Source organism: Oncorhynchus tshawytscha, linkage group LG04 (genome assembly GCF_018296145.1).
Source record: "Oncorhynchus tshawytscha isolate Ot180627B linkage group LG04, Otsh_v2.0, whole genome shotgun sequence".
NCBI classification, from domain to species: domain Eukaryota; kingdom Metazoa; phylum Chordata; class Actinopteri; order Salmoniformes; family Salmonidae; genus Oncorhynchus; species Oncorhynchus tshawytscha.
In genome coordinates, this window is record NC_056432.1 from 42,245,012 (window position 1) to 42,272,616 (window position 27,605).

A 27,605-nucleotide genomic window follows, 5' to 3' on the forward strand; every position below is an offset into this window, starting at 1 on the left:
ATAGAAGTAGTCAAACAAATTCAATTCATTTTGGATCGATTACAAGAGCCATCAGCGTCGGGTCATTACTTGAAACCAGACAATTTACCCCCACAAGGGATCCAATGAATCCATCAGACTGAAGACATTTAAGACGTTATGTCTGGCTACTCACTGATCCGCACAGTAGGAGTATTAAATACAGAGACGGCATATAAATCACATACACAACGGGCACATTACATACTACAGTAAGTGGGCTAAATGACTATGCTGGTGTCCGCCGGAGAGGCTGCATTATAATTTATTACCTGCTGGCTCGTTAAGACAAGCACAATGCTACTCCCTTCACCTTCGTTAAGATGCTTCCGCTGTTCTAATTAGGCTGTGTGGGACCAGATAAGAGAGAAACTAACACGGAATATGAACACTAATGATGAATGTTTACATACATCAGAGTCTAGGGACTATTCCTCTGACGTAAATAAGAAGGAATGCAAACAAATGCAGACCCACATTGCAAAAGAACCAACCCCCTCTGAATTAGGGAAGGGAGTTTTTGAATACTAAAATCACTATTGGTAATTTGATGACTTCCAGGTCTTGAAAACTTCTGCATTCCGACTTTTACTAGAGCAGGAGAAGTATGGTAAAAGCTGTACTTCCATCCAGCACAAGTCTACAGTATCCATTGCCTCAGGTGTATTTCAACAGCAAATGTTCAAGTATTTCCAACTTGCCTTAAATTGATTTTGACATTTGCTTAGTTTATTGTTTTCCCTATAGTTTCTGTGAGTTGGAGAGAAGCTGTACATAAATAAAACAAAGACAAAAAACCATTACCATTATCAAGCAGGAAATAGGTCTGACCTCAAGTGTGACAATTACCCAGCATTCAGTTCTCTAATGGGCTACACGACCTGAAGCAATTAAGCAGATGCCAAGAGAAGCCCTGCACTGAATAAGAAGCCTCTCCGTTAGTGTCATAAACACAAGGAAGAGCAGGATGAGGTTATAGGATAATGGTGATCCAGTGACCGCAGAATCAGATGAGATCAACTTCAATTTTTATTTTATTTTAAACAGAGCCCAAACTTAAAAGTTCACCGACATCCATGCATGACAGAGCTCAAGTTTTTTTTTGCACTATTGACTTCCAAAATGTGTAAGTACTGTAGCTATGACCTTAGAAAAGTAGCTGAATTGTTCTCTGCATGGATCACAAAATCTCAATGGGTTTGGTGAGAATTAAATCGCAATGAGCATTTTGTACTATCAGACGGGAAAGTTAACGAGGTAGAAATGGCCTTGAGCAATGCAATTGTTACCACAATGCTTCTACATACAGTGACAGACATAATGATTGACTATTGATTCCATTCTTCACAACATTGCCATTACTTGCTTTGTGTGAGTGCATGAGTAGCACGCATGTGAGTTGAGAACTATACAATCTGGCGTACCCGTGTGTGTTTCGAGGTTGAGAACTAGGCTTCATTTTGTAAACGAAGTCAAGGTTTGTGACTAGATGGAACACAGCTACAGACAATATCTACAATTGAACTACTGCGAGAGTTGGACTTCGCATTTTGAAACCAGAGGATGGGTCTGAGTCGTATTTCACTTAGTTTTACAGAAAATAACTGTACATTTTCAGTTGATAAAACTCACAATGGCTTATTTTCAATGAAAGTACTGATGGGTATACTGTTGCTTGTATGCATGTGCTTACTTCCCACACCGTTAACGGACAGCAGTGATTGACAAGCGGGATCGAAGACACTGTCCCAGTGTTGAAGCCATTAACGCTTGTATCAAGGTGACATCTAGATGGTTATCAAAATTATTTATTGTGTAGGCTACTATCCTACATAAAATACAATCATGGTAGGGAAAAAATAGGGTACATTGGCTACCACCGGCGACACTGTAAATACAGTTGCCCAGTAGGAAGCACCTCACATCAGCAAGCACCTCAATACAACACCTGTGCCGTAGTCATTTACACCAAGTTAAAAGTATGTTTTACTCTAGCTAGCTAGTTAACTTAACTAACTCTCGGTAGTTATCGCGATAGCAACGGAAGGCACCAAGTCGCTTTCTGACTTTAAAAAATCCAAAACATCATAAGTCCAAACTCGTGGTATTTCAATGGTAAATCTCGCCCACAGCTGTATTCCATCTAGTAACAACCGAAGTCAACCTGTCACAATAAATACAGTCCATCTCTCAACGGCCAAATAACACATCAAGCTTGCATGAATTTTCTGGTCCAGCTCTGGCCTGTAGCCCCTAGTTAACCCAGAAAGGAGAATACCTCCCCATGTATCTTCACCTTGCTTCTATTCAAAAAGGTGCAAATTGAAACTCATCTGTCAAAACGCCATTCGGTTATCAGATTGTCCCGGTCTTAAATACAGTACTGGTAGAGAGGAGAGCTCCGAGACTACAGTGACAGATACTCAGGCTGATGGCTCACTACGCTGCAAGCGCCACACTAGAATTTCTCAGCTTTCAGAATTCATCAGAGGGTTATTCTTTAATACAACTAGATTATAGTGACAGTTGCAGTAACAGCCTGACAGGGCAAAGATAAGAGCAATAAAGCAGTTTGTCCCCCATTTTTAAACGATGACAGATCATTATCAGTGGCTTTTGAAAGAGAGAAAAATGATCACACGATAAAACACATGGCAAACGTGCTTCCATAATAAGTCTCCCTGTTGTTAAAAAAAATAAAAAATTGACAATCCAAAATGGATTAAGTGGGATCATGACCTGATGAGTAATAAGCCTAATATCTCATCTTCTAATACAAAAAATAAGATTTATGATTTTTTCTTTTTAAGGAATTTGTTCCAAGCTTCCAAATGACCTATAGCAATGTTCGAGTCTGCATGAGGCTCTTTGGGGGAAACGAATGCAGACCTCTTCAGCTCTGGTATAGGATTTCAGATAAAGGATGGGGATGAGTAATCGAGTACTCAAACGGACGTCAAAACTAGATCTTTAACCAAAAACAACAACAATAATAATAATAAGCAAAATACTGTGTGGCGAAGACACGCTAACGCTAGCCATGTCTCTCTCCACTGGCAGGTAAACACAGCTCATTACGGTTTCAATTAATAATTCTCAAATTGCACTTGTTTTTTATTGACTGAAAATACAGTACCAGTCAAAAGTTGGGATGCACCTACTCATTCAAGGGTTTTTCTCTATTTTTACTATTTTCTACATTGTAGAATAATATAGTGAAGACATCAAAACTATGCACTAACACATATGGAATCATGTAGTAACCAAACAAGTGTCAAACAAATCAAAATATATATTTTCTATTCGAGATTTTTCAAAGTAGCCACCCTTTGCCTTGATGACAATGTAGAAAATAATTAAAAAATAAAGGAAAACCCTTGATTGAGTATGTGTGTCCAAAATTTGACTGGTACTGTATATGGGATAATTGGATTTTTATTTAATTACTTCATTTAATTACTTAACCTACCTTTATGTAGTAATTTTGATTCCTAACATAAGGCTTCTTCTACAAGCAAGCGCCACTGTTGAGGTTCTTACCTTTTTGAAGACTGTGTTCCACAATGTAACATAGCCAGTTGATATTATGGTTTCAATAAGTGGATCTTAAATTGCCATTTAGCTATTAGGATTTGTTATCTGTAATGGTTATGATAAATTATGCATTGTGGCGCACTGTTGGCATATTGATAAATGCATTTTTTTTTTTTTAAATTGGAGTACTCGGGGGAAACAAATCATGTGAGTACTCGAACAGTCAAAACATTTCAAATTCCCATCCCTATTTCCGACGCAGCCCCACTGTGTGCGCCAGTGGTTCTGAGGGTTTCACTTGAGGGCCTGCTAAACGGCGTGACGGCGAAGGGGAGCCAAAGCTGTCGGAGCGAGCAAACACGAACACACACAGGGGCTGAAAGCCCACCATTACTGTGGGAAAATGTCAGAGCATTCTCACTGAAAACCATCACTGGAGCCTGAGCACACATATATGAACACACACACATACGCACGCACACACACACACACACTACAGTGCATGACCAAGACAAGCGCACAGTTTTTAAAGCGTCAAATCATGATTAAACTGGTTAGCATGAGAGATATATAAAACAGCAGATTTTGACTAGAGCCGTAGCCGTCCCCCATCACACACCACCATAATATCTGCAGGGAGTTAATGTGAACTAAGACTCAAATCCTATGAACTTTCAGGGAACTCTAGAGCTGGGAATTAAAAGTCTTCCTAAAAACATCCAGATAGAAGCTGAACATTCTGTATGTGTTCTAAATATCAGAAAGCATTACAATGGTAAATCAGCTTAAAGGTAGTACACTTTATAGGGAGCCATTTGGGACTGAGATGCACTGGGTAATATTCTTTTTCACTCCCCTATACCCTCTGCATATCATATTTGACGTGCATAGGCACAGATACGCATGCAGGCACACAATACACTGCATCTACAATAATTACGTCAATGCATCTTTTTGGGGCGGCAGGGTAGCCTAGTGTTTAGGGTGTTGGACTAGTAACCGAGAAAGGTTGCAAGTTCAAATCCCCGAGCTGACAAGGTACAACTCTGTCGTTCTGCCCCTGAACAGGCAGTTAACCCACTGTTCCTAGGCCATCATTGAAAATAAGAATTGGTTCTTAACTGACTTGCCTAGTTAAATAAAGGTAAATAAACCTACAGAATACAAATCTGAAAGTTAACAAATACAGACATCTCAATTCCAATACAAGCACATCCACGATGAGGCTAAATGTCTGCAATTTAGATGTAATTAGATTGTAATGAAGCCACACCTTGCACAAATATAACAATCGATGCAGAATGGCTGTTCTGTGGCTCAGTGTGTTACTGAGTGGGTCTTTGCCTGACGATACCGGCTATGCTGCCAGACATCTTTATCATAGAGAATAAGCCGTATTGTTTCGGACTCGTATGGCTTCAGTAATTCAGCGGCCAAAAGGCTGTATTATAGTGTAAATCCCTGGCAAAGCCTATCCTATCCCTTTCACTGTACAGACTTAGAGAGAGAAAATGAGAAAGAGGGAGGGGATCGAGAGGATGATATCCTCTATACGCAGAGCTGTTAGGGTGCCAGAACAAGAACCCTTTCTTCATCATTATTTTCTCTGAAAATAAAATCAGTCCTCTCACTTTTCTCCCTCTTTGTTTCTTCCCTCCTTACATAAGGAGCACAACCTGCACCTTAGTGCTTTCTTTTATTTTCTTCCCAATCCCGTAACTCTTCTCTTCCTTGCCATCTTCGTCTCTCTCCCCACCCCCTCTACCTTATTCCTGTACAAATCATGTCTTCCATTCCATTCAATCCCAATACCAGCACATCCACTATATGGCTAAATGTCAGCAATTTACCTCTGAGTGCTTTATCTTTTTTTTTTTCGTAACCCCTCTCTTCGTCTTTCTCCCACTCCCTCTACTTTCGTCCTATACAAATCATCTTCCATTCAATTAAAATACCAGCACATCCACTATATGGCCACATGTCAGCAATTTACCTCGGAGTGCTTTCTCTTCCTTTTTTCTTCCCCTAACACTTCTTCCTCACCCGCTCGCTCTCCCACCCCCTCTACCTTCTTCCTGTACAAAGCAGGTCTTCCATTCTGCACTCCCTTTCTGATCCCTAACGTATCTCTTCTACTCCACCTCTCACACTTTCTCGCTCCGTCCTATAAAAACACTGCCTCCAATTCCTTAACCCGGACTGATACTACGAGGCTCTGCTCCCGACCTCCACACAAAGACCACGCCTAACAGTTTGACCTCTTATCTTCCTTTCTTTTCTCTGTATCCTCCTCTGGCTCACAGACACCTCTCTCGCACCCTCCCTCCTCCAGAACTTCATATGAAGACCAGGTGTTTACATCTCTAAGCCTTCCTCTCATCTTAACCTATAAGTGTCTAAGCCCCGTCTAAGCCGGGGGGAGGGGGGTTATCCAAAGCTATATGGAATTGTTTTAAAGGAAATCATACCAAGGATCATTTTGCTATTTGATTTAGAATTTTAATATAAAAAAAATATATATACAAAGTTATTTGATGAAAAATTGTATTTGGCCTCACTGCTATTAACCCATACAAACGCATTGAATAACAGATTCACTACATGGAACAACAGATAGTCCCCCCCTCCCAAAAAAAAAATCTAAAGAAAGTTTGTTCCGAAGTGTCTTTCCGAGAGAAATAAGACATTTTTCAGGAAGTCTCATGGTCAGATGTGGATAAAGAAGTGTTTCATAGGCAGATGCGTTGGATCCAATGCAAAAAAACCATATCCATTATTATGCTAATTCGATTTCAGCAGTTAATAATAATAACAATTGTTTTAATTTGTAAAGTGCTTCACACACACCCAAGGAGCAAAAATAAATAAAAAATCCATCACAGAACATTGTTCGCAGACAACAATAAAAGCTATATTTTTGAATTTTACTAGGCAAGTCTGTTAAGAACATATTTATTTTCATTGACAGCCTAGGAACAGTGGGTTAACTGCCTTGTTCAGGGGCAGAACGACAAATTTGTACCTTGTCAGCTCGGGGATTCGATCTTGCAACCTTTCAGTTACTAGTCCAACGCTCTAACCACTAGGCTACTCTGCCTCCCCAAATATACAGGTGTCATCAGATTCAGTGGATAGGAGAACAGAATTAACATAGGTCCTTGAAAGCTTTTGTGAACAGTTGTAGCTGTCCTTTAAATGAGGCCAGAAACTCTGAAGCCCAGACAGAAACTCTGAAGCCCAGAAGTGCGAACAGCTGAGGAGTCACACAACTGAAAGCCCTATCACCCATAGCATTTAACCTGCTGTGGAGCTGCTGACGGAAGTTGGACCTGAAGACCAGAAGGGTGCGTGCGGCAGGAGCTTGGTAGGTGTGACCCAAAATGTTAAACATATTGGGAGCCAGTTGAGGTTGAATTGCCATGGAGTAATGTGCTCATGGGGGATTGTAGCCTTCTTAAGCGCTTGGCAGATGTGCCAACAAGCAGGGCATTACAATAGTCCAGATGGAATGAGATAAAGGCGTGGATGACTTGCTCAACAGCGGGTTGTAACAGCATAGGTCATAACCAGGCAATGTTCTGTAGATAGTCACACTTTTGATGTGGGCCTCAAACAAGAGCAAACTGTCAATTATTACACCCAGGTTGCGAACCTCAATGGAGGATAGGACCTTGACACCACAAATATTGAGGCTGTAGCTGCTGATGTTAATTATGGAATGAGAGCCAATAAGGAAGACCTCAGTCTTTTTGCAGTTTAATTGCAGGAAACTCTGCTGCATCCACACTTTGATGTCCTGCAGGCAACTGACCCAGAGTGCAGTGGCATTGGCAGTATCAGTGTTTTTGAGACATACAGCTGAGTCTCGTCGGCATAAAAGTGAAAGCCCAGTCCGTGTTTCCTCAAGATGTTTCTCAGTGGCAGATGGAGCCGTTACTGTTTTCTAGGACCGAGCCTTGAGGGACCTCCTGGCAGATCGTCACTGTGTCTACTAGGACCGATGGCTACAAACTGGGAGTGATCAGTGAGAGAGACATTGTCCTGGACTGGTTCAGGTCCTAACAGGCCCAAGAACTTCTCCATGCGGTCCAGCAGATTGGCATGTCTGACCATGTCAAATGCTGCACCAAGGCCCAGCAATTAGAGGACGCTGGCAGTCCCGGGTCCGCATTCATAAGGTGGTCATTGCTGAACCTTACCCAAGGCAACCTGTGCTGTGTCTACCTCTGAAACCCGACTGGAATGGGTCGAGTAGGTTGTGAAGAGCCACATGGTGTGGTACTGTAGTTGGAGACAGGCCTGTCGTTCTGGAGGTTGTCATGGTCAGATCCAGGCTCGCTTTTTCATCATCTTCCTCTGTCCTCCTTCACATGGAGACCATGTGCTCCCCGTCTTTCCATACTGAGATAGATGAAAGGGTGTTGACACCCAGGCTCACCATCTTCCCACTTCAAAGAGCCCCAAATTAGACATTCTCCTGATGGCTTCAGCAGCCCCTGTTTGTGTGTTTGTATATGTATGTGTGCTTTCTCTAATAGCATGAGTGGGGGTGGAGGAGCCTCTTCTCACCATCACACACACTAAAGGCCCCATGCTTCTCAGCTGAAACGGTTTGGACATTTGTGTGCATATATTATGACAACATTTTGTTACTTTTCTTTTGGTGAGAGTTTTTTCGGGCACACAACATTTTTTTTCCGGAGGAAAGCTGAGTTTTTTAGCCCAAGTCTACACCCCTTTGTCGGTGATTGGTCAACAATAGTGATACTTCAATAAATTCTGTTGTCATTCAATGAGAGCCGTCTTGTTTTCATGCACATTTTTTCATTGTGAAATACTGCACCAAACATATTAGCTGGATCTAAAATTGCACGACTAAGATCTCCTCTGCAAAAATTGCAACATTTTTGACAGATTTCTTGAGTTATCTTAGATTAATTCAGACTATTTTGAGGAATTGTACAGTATACTGGCTACGGTGTCTCAAAATGGACATACAGCACTATTGCCGCTTTTGATAAATCTTTCAAGGAAGGTCTTAGAGCACACATGTTTGGTTTGCCCAGCCGAACTGAAGCATGCTGACGCCTCAATGGGCACCTCTGATGGAAGCTGAGGTATCACAGTACTGCCGAGAGCCAAAGATAAGTTACACCATGAAACAATGCTATATGTATCAAGCGTCTCAGAGTAGAAGTGCTGATCTAGGATCAGTTTTGTCTTTTAGATCAAAATGTAAAAAATTATGTTGAAAATGGGGACCGATTCCTAGATCTTACTTTGAGATGCTTCATACATATGGCCCTTGGGCTGTATTTCAAAGGGTCTGGAACTATGGTTTAATGTGGTGAATTAAGTCAGGGAGATGGAGAGGTTAAGATCAAGAGGTGAGCATAGAATGAATAAAATCCTTCATGTTTTTCTATTCTCTCTGGGTCCAATTTTAACCTCATAAGCGTGAGCAATGTGAACTTTCCTGCAAGTCTGCGATTGATGTCAATGCATGATTTGTGCAGTGGTTTGAGTTCCTTGCTCATAAAGTATCAAATGCTTGAAAAGTCTGAAAACTATTTTTCCTATGGGATGGTGTCCATCCCCTACAGCCAATTAAATACTAGGCTATATCTGAATTGTGTAGGGCCTACTGAACATTTAAAGTTAAAAGTGGACACAAACACTCCATTCTCAGACCCAAAGCCATATGGGTAATTTATCTAAATTATGAGAGAAGAGGGTATTATAGGGTATTAATAGATAATTATGATGATTTATTATTAAAATGTCCTCTTCATGCTAAATGGTGTCCATTTAAAATGTGAATGTGCAAATTTCCACTGAGCACACAAAGACCCAATTCTTCCACTATAGTGAGGTCCAAAATGATTGACACCTTTGATAAAGATGAGCAAAAATTACTATAATATAATTGAAACTGAGCTATATTGTATGCAAAAGATTTTTGTGAAATTGTTATTTTATACGAATACAATTGCTCAGAGAAAAAGAGGGATCTTAGATCATTTCTCCATACAGAATCCTCCCAGATCCTTGATATTCCTTGTCTGCACTTATGGACTGCCCTCATCAATTCAAACCACAGGTTTTTAATGGGTTTCAAGTCCGGATATGGCCCTTGCAAAATGTTGATTTTGTGGCCAATTAGCTTTTTCTTTGTGGATTTTAATGTGTGCTTGGGGTTATTGTCTTGCTGGCCAAGATAATTATCATAAGTAGACATTCCAGCTTCCTGGTAGAGGCAATTAGGTTTTTGACAAAAACAGCCTGGTACAGGGTAAAGTTTAAAAGCCATTGCCATATGTACTGGTATGTTTCAATGTGTGACACCTTTTTTGTTTGTTTTGGTGTTCGGCAAGGTTTTATTCAGTTTTCTTCCCTGTTTTTCCTTGAGGCAAGTCGAAATCAAATCAAATTGTATTTGTCACACGCCCCGAATACCACAGTTGTAGAATTTACTGTGATGCTTACCGACAAGCCCTTTCCATACAACGCAGAATTAAAAAGAAAATTTATAAAAAACAAAAAAGCTAATAATAAACAAAAATAACAATGAGACTATATACAAGGAGTACCAGCACCGAGTCAATGTGCAGGGGTATGAAGGAGGGTAATATGTACATGTAGGTAAGGTAAAAGTGACTAGGCAATCAGGGTTAGGGTTGCACATTCTGGGGAATATTCAGAGGTAGAAACTTTCTGTGGAAATTAAAGGGAATATATAGAAAATTAACAGTAATACCATTTAAAGGTAGATGTTTTTTCCATTGGATATATTTACCATATTATACGGAGACAGAAACATAAACCTTATCATAAGTAGACATAATTGCAAATTATTAAATACTTCCAATAGAAATAAAAAAATCTAGTTACGAATTGTACTTTAATTAAATGAGTTGACTCTTCACATGGGGTGATTCCACAGAACAGCAAAAGGGAATACTGAATGATCCCCAATGATCCATTGCATCGCCGAAAAACATTTTTAACAGACGTCTGTAAAATGATAGTCTAGAAACGAAAGCTTTGGTAGTCTTCCCCTCAGGCTTCCATGTCCTCTCCCTGGACCTCCTCAATGTCCACCGGATGGCAACCAATTGTTCAACCCTGTATTGTCAGCCTGATGCGTGCATTGGTGTGTGTGATCCAGAACAAGGACCAGTTGTGATCTGAGACGGCTGATGTTGGTGGGATTTGGAGGATGATGGAGGCAACAGTGGAAAGAGCCTCAGATCCACAAAGTCCCAACCACCAGGTGGCTGATGAGATGTTGGCACGAATGCCATATTACATCTTCATCCCAAAGCCCTTGCTTGGAAGTGTACTTCACCAAGCTGCCAAGAACCTTGCCCTCATCCAGGCCAAGGTGACGAGACAAGATAGAGATGACACCATAGGCCTTGCTGATCTCTGCACCAGACAAGATGATCTTGCCAGTATAGTTGGGGTCCAACATGTACGCTGCGGTGTGTATGGGCTTCAGGCAGAAGTCTTTATGCTTTTTGATGTATTTCAGAACTGCAGTTTCCTCTGCTTGGAGCAACAGTGAAGTGGACAGGGCATTACGGATTTCTTCTCTTACATCTGCAAGCAGAGTCTGAACATCAGACAGGATGGCATTGTCTCCCTCAATCTGTGCAATGGCTAGTGATATAGGTTTCAGGAGTTTCCGGCTGCTTGCAAATCTCTCCCAAAATACATCATCCAGGAGGATCCTCTTGATGGGGCTGTCCATATCGGCAGACTGTGATATGGCCATTTCCAGGAGACTGTCAAACATGATGCCAACACCAACCCAACTAGTCTTGCTGGGCAGCTTCAATGTGGTGCTCTTATTCGTATCACTTTACTTTCTGAGGTAGATTGCTGCTATAACTTGATGACCCTTCACACATCTAACCATTTCCTTGGCTCTCTTGTAGAGTGTATCCATTGTTTTCAGTGCCATGATGTCCTTGAGGAGCAGATTCAATGCATGAGCAGCACAGCCAATGGGTGTGATGTGAGGGTAGGACTCCTCCACTTTAGACCAAGCCGCCTTCATGTTCGCAGCATTGTCTGTTACCAGTGCAAATACCTTCTGTGGTCCAAGGTCATTGATGATTGCCTTCAGCTCATCTGCAATGTAGAGACCGGTGTGTCTGTTGTCCCTTGTGTCTGTGCTCTTGTAGAATACAGATTGAGGGGTGGAGATGATGTAGTTAATTATTCCTTGCCCACGAACACTCGACCACCCATCAGAGATGATTGCAATACAGTCAGTCTGCTTTCTCTATGATTTGCTTGACCTACACTTGAACTCTGCATCCAGCAAATGAGTAGATAAAGCATGTCTGGTTGGAGGGGCGTATGCTGGGCGAAGAACATTCAGAAATCTCTTCCAATACCCATTGCCTGTGAGCATCAGAGGTCAACCAGTTGCATACACAGCTCGAGCAAGACATTCATCAGCATTTCTCTGACTACGTTCCTTCATTGAGTCAAAAAAAGTTCTGATTCCAGGAGGACCATGAGCTGTTGCTATCGATAAAGTGTCTGATTCGTCATTTTCACCTCAAATAGAATTAGAGGGACTTTTGTCAGAGGTTGTTTGTTGTGAGCGCTGAGGGAACTTTATGCACTTGGCCAGATTATTCTGCATCTTTGTTGCATTCTTCACATATGATTTGGCACAGTATTTGCAAATGTACACAGCTTTTCCTTCTACATTAGCTGCAGTGAAATGTCTCCACCCATCAGATAGTGCCCGTGTCATTTTCCTATAAAGAATAGGAAAAAATGAGTAAAAAACAACACATTTTTATTTATTTAACCTTTATTTAACCAAGTAGGCAAGTTGAGAACAAGTTCTCATTTACAATTGCGACCTGGCCAAGATAAAGCAAAGCAGTTCGACAGATACAACGACACAGAGTTACACATGGAGTAAAACACACATACAGTCAATAATACAGTATAAACAAGTCTATATACAATGTGAGCAAACGAGGTGAGAAGGGAGGTAAAGGCAAAAAAGGCCATGGTGGCAAAGTAAATACAATATATCAAGTAAAACACTGGAATGGTAGTTTTGCAATGGAAGAATGTGCAAAGTAGAAATAAAAATAATGGGGTGCAAAGGAGCAAAATTAATAAATAAATTAAATACAGTTGGGAAAGAGGTAGTTGTTTGGGCTAAATTATAGGTGGGCTATGTACAGGTGCAGTAATCTGTGAGCTGCTCTGACAGTTGGTGCTTAAAGCTAGTGAGGGAGATAAGTGTTTCCAGTTTTAGAGATTTTTGTAGTTCGTTCCAGTCATTGGCAGCAGAGAACTGGAAGGAGAGGCGGCCAAAGAAAGAATTGGTTTTGGGGGTGACTAGAGAGATATACCTGCTGGAGCGTGTGCTACAGGTGGGAGATGCTATGGTGACCAGCGAGCTGAGATAAGGGGGACTTTACCTAGCAGGGTCTTGTAGATGACATGGAGCCAGTGGGTTTGGCGACGAGTATGAAGCGAGGGCCAGCCAACGAGAGCGTACAGGTCGCAATGGTGGGTAGTATATGGGGCTTTGGTGACAAAACGGATTGCACTGTGATAGACTGCATCCAATTTGTTGAGTAGGGTATTGGAGGCTATTTTGTAAATGACATCGCCAAAGTCGAGGATTGGTAGGATGGTCAGTTTTACAAGGGTATGTTTGGCAGCATGAGTGATTCCATACAATTCCATGTACAGATAAATAGTTAAGCAATTAGATTAAACAACTCTTTTGTAAGATACATTTTTTTAAATAAAGCATGTATGGAAACAGGTGAATTAACACTCCTCAGTTAGCAGGCCCAAGCAAGCTAAAACCCACATGGCAGCAAAAACTAACTAGCAGAAATTGTTAACATGTTAGAAATGATTTAAACAAACTTTTCTGTACGCTACTATTTACTAGTTAACAAGAAATCATGTATGCCATAAAAAATATTCTCCCCACCCAGTATTGTAATCAAAACTTACCAGAAAGCATGTAGTCCTTGGCTCAGACAGTGTGGTGGTAGTGTGGGCTCAATAGCATCTCATTAGTGTGCAAGATCTTGAGAATCAGCTGTACATGTGATGGAAGAATGCCCTGCACATTCAGAGGGTTGCAATTCCATTGAATTAGGGATAGTTTAACCAAAATATGCCACAAGACCTAGAATTGCCTTGTGTGCATATCCCACAAGAAAGGTTCGCTGTTATAAGCATTTTTTGTTGTTGATGAATTTAAGCAAAATTCCCCAAATTCCCAAGCTTAACTTCCCATGGAAAATTTACCAGAATGTTTCCGACCATTTGCAACCCTAATGAGGATAGATAATAAAGAGTAGCAGCAGCGTATGTAGAGAGTGTGAGAGTATGAAAGCCGCCTCCAACGTTGTTTTACAGAATTTGGCAGTACACCCAACCGGCCTCACAACCACAGACCACGTGTAACCATGCCAGCCAAGGACCTCCACATCCGGCTTCTTCACTTGCGAGATTGTCTGAGACCAGCCACCCGGACAGCTGATGAAACTGTGGGTTTGCACAATCGAATAATTTTTGCACCAACTGTCAGAAACCGTCTGCGTGCTCGTCGTCCTCACCAGGATCTTGACCTGACTGCAGTTTGGCGTTGTAACCGACTTCAGTGGACAAATGCTTACCTTTGATGGAAAGGTGTGCTCTTCACGGATGAATCCCGGTTTCAACTGCACTGGGCAGATGGCAGAGAGCGTGTTTGGTGTGTGGGCGAGCTGTTTGCGGATGTCAACGTTATGAACATGGTGCCCCATGGTGGTGGGGTTATGGTATGGGCAGGCATAAGCTACGGACATCAATGACAATTTGAATGCACAGAGATATTGTGACGAGATCCTAAGACCCATTGTCGGGCCATTCCTCCACCGCCCTCACCTCATGTTTCAGCATGATAATGCACAATCCCATGTCACAAGGATCTGTACACAATTCCTGGAAGCTGAAAATGTTCCAGTTCCTCCATGGCCTGCATATTCACCAGACATATTAACCACTGAGCAGTTTGGGATGCTCTGGATCGATGTATGACAGCGTGTTCCAGTTCCCGCCAATATCTAGCAACTTTGCAAAGCCATTGAAGAGGAGTGGGACAACATTCCACAGGCCACATTCAACAGCCTGATCAACTCTATGCGAAGGGGATGTCACGTGCTGCATGACGCAAATGATGGTCACACCAGATACTGACTGGTTTTCTGATACACGCCCCTAACTTTTTTTAAGGTATCTGTGACCAACAGACGCATATATGTATTTCCAGTCATGTGAAATAAATAGATTAGGGCCTAATGAATTTATTTAAATGGACTGATTTCCTTATATGAACTGTAACTCGCTAAAATCTTTGAAATTGATGCATGTTGCATTTATATTTTTGTTCCACGTAATTACAGATTTCTTGATTTAGCAGAACAATTCTGACTATTTTGGGAAAGTGTATACTGGCTATGTTGTTGCTAAGGAGTCTCAGGAGCGAGAAACAGTAATATTGCCGCTTTTTTCTCGCTTTTCAAGTTAAGGTCTTTTATTAAGGAAGTATGCAAGGCAGACTTTCGAATCTCCTTGCTGAGTTTTGCTAGGAGCAATCCCAACCTAGTATGGGGGCGCCTTTAACCCATCAGCTGGGGAGTACTGGAAAGCAATACCAGGCTACTAGTGGATGACGCTCAGAGTATAAGAGTTAATGGGGGCTCTGCAAGACAAAATCCGAGAGGAAAACCAACTTTGTCATTCACATGATGGTTCATAAACAGGATTATTTGGGCAGGTCAATGATCAGGGGCAAGTTCATCTCTTGTGGACAGACTAAGTTAACGTAAATCGTACCATAGATCTGTAATTATAATATAAACACCAATTGATGACAAGCAGCAATAGTTTTGGTGTTTGGGTATTTCCATCACTGGTAAACTTGGACAAATCAGGATTGGGTGAATGCGGTATTTGTATGGTTTTGAAGGAGAGTCTGAAAGGGCGGTCATAGTCTGTTTACGAGAGATAAAATGATGTAAACATTCTGGTACCGTAGAGGTCATCCTGCAAATGGGATGCGTGTGATAACAAGCAGCATTAGTTCAGGGGCTTAGTTTTTTTTAGTCACTTGTTATTTGGACAAATCACAACTTCGAGAGAGGGTGGAGCTCCTCTTTCTGGTTCCACTCCTAGCATTTATTCATATCTTCTCTTAATATGTATGGACACAGAACTTAATTGAGCATCTGGCCAATTATGTAAGACATTAGTTCTGGGTTAAAAGAGATTAGGGATATATTTGACATACCACAAGACAAGACATTTCCAGTAAAAGTAGTGCCATATTTCTTCTGCTATTTAGAAGTAACACATTGTAGCTAGGAAAAGCTGAACCCTTGAGAAACTCTTGAGGAAATTACAAGACAAAAACAGTCATTTCAGAATTATTCCTCTTCATTTTGAAGCGTACAGAGTGATGTTTAGGCCAAAACAAAAGCAGCGGTGCATCTCTTTCACTCCATGTCATCTGTTTCAGGACAGTAAATCTTGTGATCCCACAGAGAAAAGTGTGAGGATGGAATGATCAATGAGAGCCATCACAACCACTCAGAACCAAAACAAACTAACTGAACACACTGAAAAAGTCCACCCATTACGACCGGTTTTCAACCATATTGTTTTTCTTCACTTCTTCTACTGTAGGTTTGGGAATTGCCAAGGACCTCACGATACGATAACACTTAGGTGCTGATACGATATGTATTGCGATTCTATATTGTGATTTTATTGCAATTTGATGTTTCAAACATATTGCTCACCATACGCTCACCGTCTTTTGCAGAGGGACAACTGAGAACGAGTTTGGATCAGTCAGGGAAATAAAAGTGCCAAAACATATGGTCTCATTTCGAAAGAATGCAGAGAACAAGCTATGAAAGAAAATGACTGGAGTTGGTGCATATACAGCCAACTAATGCAAAAATAATATTGCGAAAGTCAAAACGACACATCGTCAAAAATAATATCCCGATATGCAACTATCGATTTTTCCCTCATCACTATTCTACTGTTGTATTTTTTTCATAACACGGGTTATATGTAATCTAAATGCTTTTAGCTGTGGCGACAGACTGATAGTTTATGTTTCAGAGTGTTTCAAGTTGATATTTAGTGTGTGTCCCTCTTTCCCCTCCACTTCATACTTGATAACATCTTCAATAATATAAACTTGAAGCTGATTTAGAGGACTGTCTTTACCTCCAACATGCTCCGGGGACATTTCCTGACAGACACATAACTGTACAAAAATGAAAAGTCTGGAGAAGCCAGGAGGAGGTTGGAATGTGACCCAGTTAGGGAGCTTGCCACTGGGGAGCGGGAAGGACTGTGACAACAAAGCTCCAAATCTCCTTTGGAGGCTACACACATACACAGTTACAGACACTGGTCAAAACGCAGATGGGCCAGCAAAAATCACTCCAAAGACAGATTCACGTACAATCACGTGCACAAATCAAATCCAGTTCTATTTGAATCCTACATCTATAGCAGTTACCCTGGCCTAAACTCCCAAAAAAGGCAGACAATTGTGTCCTGCACGGGGCTGCCACGCCTGAACAGTAAATATCAAATAAAAAAATACAGAATAGCCTCTGAACCAAACCATCTATGCCACATTGTCACTCCACATTCTGACTCCAGCACACTCCATCATCTGTCACTCAGCATCCCTCCTCCTACTCCATCTTCCACACTGTGCCCATCACGCCACTGCCTCTGCTCTTAGTCAATTCTTCATCCTCTTCTTTTTGTTTCCCTCTTCTCTCGCCTCCTCCACCTATCCCTGATGCTCTCGTCTCAAAGTGCTGCCCCCACCCCTATTGATGTTCCTATGTCTTCCTATGTCTATGTTCTTTATATGCTCTGTTTCCGTCTCTGTCCACCACCCACCATCGATGTGCTCTCCATCTTGCTCAAAGTGCTGTACAGTGTCTCTGTCTGGAGTTTGTGTATCTGAGGGTATGGCGTTTGTGAAAGACAGAGTGTGTGTATCTAGGACTATGTGTGTTTGTAAGACAGTGGGGATTTCAGTTGGATAATGGCCTAGCTCTGAGTCCTGGTTTTCTTACACTACAATGAGCAAGCATTATCCAAATTGCTTTGACCACACACACACACACACACACACACACACACACACACACACACACACACACACACACACACACACACACACACACACACACACACGGTAGAGGGAGTAAAAACACAAATTACCATGGATAAACAAGAGATCCAGAAGTCTGGACACACACACACACATACCCCACTAGTACAACCACACATGTGCACACAACACACACACTGAACGACCACACCCTGCTAGTACACACACCCACACACATAGTATACTGATGGCAAGACACACCAGGGAAGCGCTCCACCCGGGTTTGTCTGTCAGTGAAAGAGGGAAGAGAAACAGCAGAAGTCTGAGGGAACAACACAGCGCAACTTCAGATTTACCCCTCTGTTATTCTATTCATCTTTTATTCAGACAGCAGAGCAAGGGGAAATCTTTTCATCCGAAAAGATACAACCATCATCTGCAAGGGACCTCCAGGCATGAATAAAACAAAAGAACTAGAAAGGTAGATTTCGCAAGAAAAAGCTGTCCAAATGTATTTTTATGTCAGTGGGAGAAGTGTAGAAGTTAAAATGGATAGAGGCTAGTGTTTAAAATGTGAGACTAGTGTAGTAGCAGAGGTAGTGACTGTATTATAAATAGTAGTGGGATAGTATATTTTAGTTGTTTATTAACAGTAGAAGTAGTTACTTCAGTAGTGGTGGAGGGGGGGATGGAGGGAAGGAGGGAGTGATGGCTGAAAAGATGTAAGGAGGGAGGGAAAGGAGGACAAAAAGAAGGTAGGGGCAAGGACGTATAGAGGAATGGAGAGGGAGAGAAATTAATCGAGAGGTAGATTGAGAGCAGAATGGAGTGATGGGGGGGAGGGAGGTATGATAGAGCTCACTCCGTCTTCCTGGCTGTTGTCTGTACATTAGTGAGGTTCTACAGCGAGAGGTGAAGTATATATAATTAATATGAGAAGAGACTGAAAAGGAGAGTTGAGGATATTTCACCACACACACCGGTGAGAGTTGAACCTCGGGCAACACACACAGTTGTGAGGGTCATGGAATTTTGGATGACAGTAATTGGCCAGCGACATTTTTTCCCCCAAACATTTCTCCTCTCCTTCGCTCCTGACTGCATGTGCTGCCATAGAAATGTAATTAATACATTCTATTTCTATGTTTGCTGCTGCTGCTGCATTGTGCGGGGCGTTGCCTTGGCAACCGCAGACTCATTCGCTAGTTTCATCAAGGCGCAACAAAGTTCCATCACGTTGTTAAAGGGATAGCTCAACCAAATGACCTGACTTACACAAAAGTCTCCTACTTACATCCATTCATGATTGACAAAGCCAGGCAGTGTTGCGTCACAGGATAGGATCATTTCCATCCTAGGCCCACTGATTTAACGAGTTGGCACTTCTACGGCAATAATAGAGTTCAGAGTTGTTAGCAGCTTCAAAAAAATAAACTTTCCACACCTATGGGCTTGTTCAGTGGTTGGATGGTGCAAAATGGTGTTTATTAATTTAGCTTCAGGCCGGTTCAGAGAAAGGCTACAGCTAGAAGAGAAAGAGGAGGAGAAGGAGTAGGAGAAAAGGAAACATAACAGCAGCACCTCCAGACACTACAACACCTACCTGCTTGCAGACAAACTAAACCACATCTCCACATGCTCTTGTTAAAGCCTCCATTATACAAGACATCTGAACGTCCCCGAAATGAGATCGAGACCATACCCATTTCCATAAAATACCACTATATCAAGTTTTGGGAGCATGAGAGTTACAGATGATACATTTTATGCACTATTTTGTGCAGCACCTGAACAAAAGGGATACAAATATGGATATGCCGTCACACAGGCACCAGCGCACGCACACACACTTCGAGTGTTTAATAAGTGAAGCTACACTTGCAGTACAACCAGGCGCCGTGGCTTATGGAGTGGTCACAGGGAGCCCCAGACGTCACTTAGCCAAAGGTCACTGTTGATGGGACACTCTAGCAGCACATAAACATGCCACTTAGAAACAGGTACACACACAGGCCAAATGCTACCTCACAGAGTATGTTGCATACAATTTTTCCAGGTGACACACAGAGGACACTAACAGGGTACGCTTGCATGCACACACACAGACACACAACGTTATTCAATTGTGCAGGTGAGACACTCACTGGCATGCTAATGTGTTGATTGTGCAGTCTGATGAGGTCTGGTAACATCAATGTTTAAAATATTTAATCGAAATAGCGATTGAAGAGCAAGTGTCTAGTGTTAGACTGGTGTCAGTCTAGACAGTTTAGTGCAGTTTGTCCATTCTACCTCAGAGGTTTAGTCATTGTCCCCCTGTTGAAGTATATCTGCTGCTTTTAAACAGCTCCCATTGAAGAGGCTTGAGACCCTTGTCTAATGCTATGGTAAGCGCCACAGAACAACCTTTACAAGCTTCTGGATAGCTGAAATGCCTGTGACGGTTTTCTCCCGAGGAGACTAAATATGATAAGTGCAACATGAAAGGTAAAGTGAAGGTTAAAAACAAGTGGACTTTAAAAAAAAAGAAGGTTTTGCTGCTTATTTCAATGCCCTTCTGAGAACGGTACGCAGGGCAGCGCATAGGCTCAGTTAATCTGTCTCTTTAATGGAGGCTAGGGACAGGGTTTCCGCCCTGCGACGAGCAGCACTAGAGATGTGAGCAGGAGTGTGTGTGTTTTGCTACACTCTAGACTCTAAGAGTGCTCTGACTGGGCCATGTTCCATTCTATTACTGTCACACTGGTGGTAGGGGGCTATGTCCCAGATCACACAACCACTGAAGCAAACCCACCTGCTAGAAACCATGCTTGAGTGCACACAGTGCACACAGCTGTGCAGGTGTGAGATATCTCCGTGTTGGACTGGGTATCTAAGGCAGAACATTTAGCGCTCTTCCACACTTAAAAAATGACTATGCTCTCCCCTTGCTGGCTAGCAAGCAGATCAACAATGTGTGAGAGAGAGAGCGAGAGAGGGAGAAAGAGAAGTCCGAGAGGGGGGGGAAGAGAGAAACTGAGAGAGAAAGAGTCAGACTGAATACACCATTCTTCAAGGGAGCTGCGCTGGAAAAAGCAGTGCCAGCTGTGTGTGTGTTATAGTGCTGTGGCTTTGTGCTCTGCTGTCTTACCCTCCGGGGAAACATCAGGGGTCTGGGCTGAGGTGATAAGTGCTGTGGGACACCGCCACAGTGCCGACACAAACAAACATGCTAACAAAACCATGCGCACGCACGCACGCACGCACGCACGCACGCACACACACACACACACACACATTCCCACACACCCCTGTGCGTAGATGTGCACCAACACACCAACTTATCCAACCTGTTTAGGAGGGTAAGCGGGCGGTTGGTAGAGTAAAGTCATACTTTAATATATAGCGTTATTATTTTACCCACTGTGAACCACCTGTGGAGCCTGCAGAGGAACCATGATTGTCCACAGACACACAGCAGGACGGAGACATGTAAAGCGAGAAACATGGCTCAGAAAGTTGCCAATGGTTTGAAACAAAACCAAATTACAACACGCTCTGCAGTGGGGAGAAAATGCTGTGGTTGTGATTTAACAGGACACACTGTGCTCTGTGTCTGTGTGTGTGTGTAGACTCACCAGTTTCTTCCTCTTGTCCTGTTCTGTGGGAGGCTCCTCATCGTCAGTCAGCTTGGGTTCCTCGAAATGGCTCATCAACATACAGCTAGCAGAGAGAAACACACACACATAGTTACACGTGGACAGACAGACATGTACCAACATATACATGCACCCTACGCACGCACACATACATGCAAGCGCGCCACACACAGACAGACACATGTACAATGCGCCTACACATATGGCCCAACGATAGGCCCATGAATCATGCAGCCGTGTGATTGATAACGCAGTAGCGAATGTATCATAGACCTGGTGACTGTGATGAAGAGTCTTCGAGGGGAGAGAACCTTAGGGCATGACATCATCTAAAACCTATGATGCACTGACGACACTGCGGCATCACTCTCGTATATCATACACACCATATATCGCTGCATACACAAACATTCACATTCATTCACATACATATTTATACAGGTGATTCTCATGAAACCAGTTTCAAACATGTCTATAGCAAATTGAGCTACAAAACCATGATGCATCTGCAAATATCAACTATCATGCTGAGGACTAAGATGTTTCGTTTTTGGCAAAGTGTCTTATTTTAAATACATTTTTATCCCGAATCCTTAAAATTTTCACCCCAAATTGTCATTACCAAAATACATCCGGATTAAATTCTCTGGTATTTTTTTAATATAAAATGTTAAATTAGAAAAACCTAAAATGCATGAATGTTTGAAATGTTGTTTAACTCAGGCTTTAATTAGTGGAGCAACGTAAAACATATATTTGAAATTGATTACTTATTTGGACCGTTACGGTAATGAGAACTTTATGGAAATTGTGGTAAAATGCATAATATCTGATCAAAAAACATAATAATTATGAAACAGATAAGTACAGATCTAATCTCAGTGAACCAAGAGGAAGTGTCGTAAAAAATGACACGATTTTTGGGTCAAATGTCAGTTTTGTGAGAATGACCCACACATGGATACGCACTCAGGCATACAAATAAACAAGCATGGTGGTGACAAACTACCCAGTAATCCCTCACTATTTGCGTCAACTTTTTATTTCCACCAGTGTGTCCGTTGATTGCATTTGCAAACAATACAAGCAAGAAACTTCCATTTGCTAGGATGCGCAGAGCTGATTCCTAACAACAGCCAAAATAACTTGAGGAGTTGAAGTGTGAACTCCGCATTCCAGTTTGCTGTCTGGGCGGGGATCGGTAGCGCTAGGGTTGCTATCATATGGCTGGGGGTAAACACTATTACGCCGTGCACCATTGTTCCCTGTGCCATTTCACGCACCATTAAATCCCCAGATTGGCACAACCACAGAGAGATGTTATGTTGAACCAGCACACCTACTCCTTATGGGATTACATTACTTGATCAAACTTTCTCTTTAGGCGTTTGGGTTTGATGTCTTTCAGATTCCTACCGCCAATTCTTATTTCATGAAGGTGCCCTCAGATTCTAACCACAGACACCGTGGTTCTTGCTTTCTGTTTCTCACATTCACACAGTTTAAATGATCAGACTAAATCCATGTTGCATCACATGTACTTCCATTTCTGTCATCAGTTCTACTGACTGTCGTTGTGGTCATGCTATGGGCAAGCGATGGTCAGAATGTGGTTGTGCTGTGGTCGTGTTGTGGTTGCGTTCAGGCCAGACGTACTCTTTGAGGGTTCCTGTGTCGGAGTCTTCTGTCATCACGTCATGCAGCGCCTCCACACAGATGTTGATGATGCCACAGAACTTCTCCTGGACCACACTAGAACACAAAAACTCACATTAAAAGACAAACTGCAACAACACACATTCGCAACAAACTGCAAAACAACAACAAAAACAAGAATATGAACAACAACCATTTAAGATACACTGGAATACAACAACAACAGAGTTAACACACAGAACATCTCCACACTGGGACACAATAAGACACTGTTTCTTCTGGATCATCCAGTGTCCGGTATCAAACAAGTGGATCAATGGTCCCTTTGAGAATTGTGTGTGTTACCGCGTGGCTCAGCTGGTAGAGCATGGCACTTGCAACACCAGGGTTGTTGGTTTGATTCCCACGGGGGACAAATATGAAAATGTATGCACTCACTACTAAGTTGATACGTATCAGAGCATCTACTAAAATGTCAATTGCTTCAATAAAATAATGTTTGTACCCTGTGCTGCTACAATGCTGTGCTGTTGTCTTATGTGTTTTGTCCTATAAATGTAATCCCAGCACCCATCCCCGATGGAGGCCTTTTGCTAGGCCATCATTGAAAATAAGAATTTGTTCTTAACGGACTTGCCCAATTAAATAAAGGTTTTATTCATTGATGTAAATATCGCAATCGCCATCACACTGCCCTATCCCATCTGGACAAGAGGAATACCTATGTAAGAATGCTGTTAATTGACTACGGCTCAGCATTCAACACCATAGTACCCTCCAAGCTCATCATCAAACTGGAGGCCCTGTGTCTCAACCCCGCCCTGTGCAATTGGGTCCTGGACTTCCCGACGGGCCGCCCCCAGGTGGTGAAGGTAGGAAACATCTCCACTTCACTGACCCTCAACACTGGGGCCCCACAAGGATGCATGCTCAGCCCTGTACTCCCTGTTCACCCACGCATCCAACTCAATCATAAAGTTTACAGGCGACACAACAGTAGTGGGCTTGATTACCAACAACGACGAGACAGCCTACAGGGAGGAGGTGAGGGCACTCGGAGTGTGGAAAACAACCTCTCACTCAACGACAACAAATTAAAGGAGATGATCGTGGACTTCAGGAAACAGCAGAGGGAGCACCCCCTATCCAAATCTACGGGACAGCAGTGGAGAAAGTGGAAAATGTTAAGCTCCTTGGCGTACACATCACAGACAAACTGAAATGGTGTTATGGGATTTTTATGAATAATGACTAAATTATGTATACATTTAGCTTAGAATTATAACTAAACAGAATACTTCTCTGTTACTATATGAATGTATGAATCTTATTATAATACTAAATATAAGGTGTGTAGTTTTAGTCAAGAATTAGAACAGAAAGTCCAGAAACGAATGGAGCTATCGTCAGACCGGCTGGAATACTGTGTTCCTTGCAGGACATTCTGTCCCTACCCAGGGAGGGGACAGACCTTGGGCTTGTAGTAGATTGTTTAACAGGTGGCAGACAATGTGAGAAGTGAACTATATTGCCATTGTATCTGAGAAGAGGGACATTTATGACGAAATGTGAGGTATATAGACCAATGTACAGGAAATGATAAGCAGAACGTTCCCGCGAATAAACATTTAACTATTGTACTATTGTAGACTGGGCCTCTGTCTGTCTATATTTATATCAGTATCTTACAAATCCTGATATAGCAGACTGAGTAATTACAATTGAATTGGTTAATGAACACGAGAACAAAATTCTCATGACAAATGGTCCACAAACTTTTACAGATGCATAATCGAGAGCATCCTGTAAGGGCTGTATCACAGCCTGGTACGGCAACTGCACCGCCCTTAACCGCAAGGCTCTCCAGAGGGTGGTGGGGTCTGCACAACGCATCACCGGGGGCAAACTACCTGCCCTCCATGACACCTACAGCCCTCGATGTCACAGGAAGGCCAAAAAGATCATCAAGGACAACAACCACCGAGCCACTGCCTGTTCCCAACGCTACCATCCAGAAGGCGAGGTCAGTACAGGTGCATCATAGCTGGGACCGAGAGACTGAAGTACAGCTTCTATCTCAAGGCCATCAGACTGCTAAACAGTAATCACTAACTCAGAGAGGCTGCTGCATACATTGAGACCAATCACTGGCCACTTTAATAAATGGATCACTAGTCACTTTAAATAATGCCACTTTAATCATGCTTAAATATCCCACTATACTGTATTTTACACCATCTATTTCACCTTGCCTATGCTGCTCAGCCATCACTCATCCATATATTTACATGTACATATTCTAATTCACCCCTTTAGATTTGTGTGTATTAGGTAGTTGTTGAGAAATTGTTAGATTACTTGTTAGATATTACTGTACTGTCGGAATTAGAAACACAAGCATTTCACTACGCTCACATTAACATCTGCTAACCATGTGTATATGATCAATAACTTTTGATTTGTCCCAGAGTCTGTTTGGGCTATTTATTTCTTGACAAGCTGACTAATAGATAGTATAGGATAGTGGATAAGGATAGTAGATTGACATAGGCTAGTGATTAGGATAGTAGATTGACATAGGCTAGTGATTAGGATAGTAGATTGACATAGGCTAGTGATTAGGATAGTAGATTGACATAGGCTAGTGATTAGGATAGTAGATTGACATAGGCTAGTGATTAGGATAGTAGATTGACATAGGCTAGTGATTAGGATAGTAGATTGACATAGGCTAGTGATTAGGATAGTAGATTGACATAGGCTAGTGATTAGGATAGTAGATTGACATAGGCTAGTGATTAGGATAGTAGATTGACATAGGCTAGTGATTAGGATAGTAGATTGACATAGGCTAGTGATTAGGATAGTAGATTGACATAGGCTAGTGATGTTGCTGTTTGTTACTCATCTAGCTGGCTGAGGAAAAGTAAATGGACAGCTATTCAAAGTGAACATAGTTTCATTTTTTATTTCAAACATTTAAGAAAAACAAGCACCACGCAAAACTTGAAAAAGCCATACAATCCACATGCGTAAAATCATTGAGGATAACACACAAAGTCTGGGACTTTTTTTCCATTATGGTCCTCAGAATTTGGTAAGAAGGAACACACATTGTTGCATCCTCGACTTGGATGTTCTGTTAATGATAATTCAGAGGGGAAAAAAAACACACCTATTTAGGCAAGGTGCTGGCTAGCGGAGTAGAATACTTGAAAAATTAAAAGGAGAGCAGCACACTCTAGGAGCTCAGATGCAATAATGTAATAACCTAATAGGATAAGCTAATAACCTAAGACAGATAAGCTGTCTTCACGTCAGGATTAATAATTACCATAATCTAAATGTGATTTCTGTCATTCTGAGCACCTTGGGTGGATGATCTAATCAGCTGACTCACCCCAATGCATATGGGTCCGGCAGATTTCTCCAATGTCTGGTAAATTCAAATGTTGCTGATCAAATATCCAGTGCCACATTTTCCTAACGCAAACCCCGATGTGTGGCTTCATGTCATTGAAACGATATTGGCACCATGTGTGTGCAAAACATGTACAAGAGCATTCGGAAAGTATTCAGACACCTAGACTTTTCCACATTTTGTTACATTGCAGCCTTACTCAAACATTGATTAAACAAATACAAATCTCAATCTACACACAATACCCGGTGATGATGAAGCAAAAACAGGTTTAGAAATGTTTGAAAATGTATCAAAAATTTAACTGAAATACTTTATTTACATAAGTATTTAGAAATTGAGCTCAGGTGCATCCTGTTTCCATTGATCATCCTTGAGATGTGTATACAATTTGATTGGAGTCCACCTGTGGTAAATTCAATTGATTGGACATGATTTGGAAAGGCACACACCTGTCTATATAAGGTCCCACAGTTGACAGTGCATGCCAGAGCAAAAACCAAGCCATGAGGTCGAAGAATTATCCGTCCAGCTCCGAGACAGGATTGTGTCGAGGCACAGAACTGGGGAAGGGTACCAAAAAATATCTGCAGCATTGAAGGTCCCCAAGAAAACAGTGGCCTCCATCATTCTTAAAGGGAAGAAGTTTGGAATCACAAAGACTCTTCCTAGAGCTGGCCGCCCTGCCAAACAGAGCAATCAGGGGAGAACGGCCTTGGTCAGGGAGAACCTGATGGTCACTGTGACAGAGCTCCAGAGTTCCTCTGTGGAGATGGGAGAACCTTCCAGAAGGACAACCATCTGTGCAGCACTTCACCAATATGGCCTGTATGGAGGTGGCCAGACGGAAGCCACTCTTCAGTAAAAAGACACATGACAGTCAGCTTTGAGTTTGCCAAAAGGCAACTAAAGGAGTGACCTTGAGAAAAAATATTCTCTGACCTAATGAAAGCAAGATTGAACTCTTTGGCCTGAATGCCAAGCGTCACATCTGGAGGAAACCGGGCACCATCCCTACGGTGAAGCATGGTGGTGGCAGCATCCTGCTGTGGGGATGTTTTTCAGTGACAGGGAACAGGAGACTAGTCAGGATCGAGGGAAAGATGAACGGAGAAAAGTACAGAGAGATCCTTGATGAAAACCT

General features: G+C 42.1%; 1 protein-coding gene across 1 annotated transcript in view; it reads right to left on the reverse strand.

Moving 5' to 3' along the window:
• ipo11 (importin 11) overlaps positions 1-27,605 on the reverse strand; it is a 239,190-nt gene that overhangs the window by 21,883 nt on the left and 189,702 nt on the right. Inside the window, exons 27-28 of the mRNA XM_024418169.2 lie at positions 23,041-23,136; positions 21,364-21,448 (exon numbers count right to left, since the gene is read on the reverse strand). Of these exons, the coding sequence (XP_024273937.1) occupies positions 21,364-21,448; positions 23,041-23,136 (181 nt within the window). The remainder of the gene's footprint in view (positions 1-21,363; positions 21,449-23,040; positions 23,137-27,605) is intronic.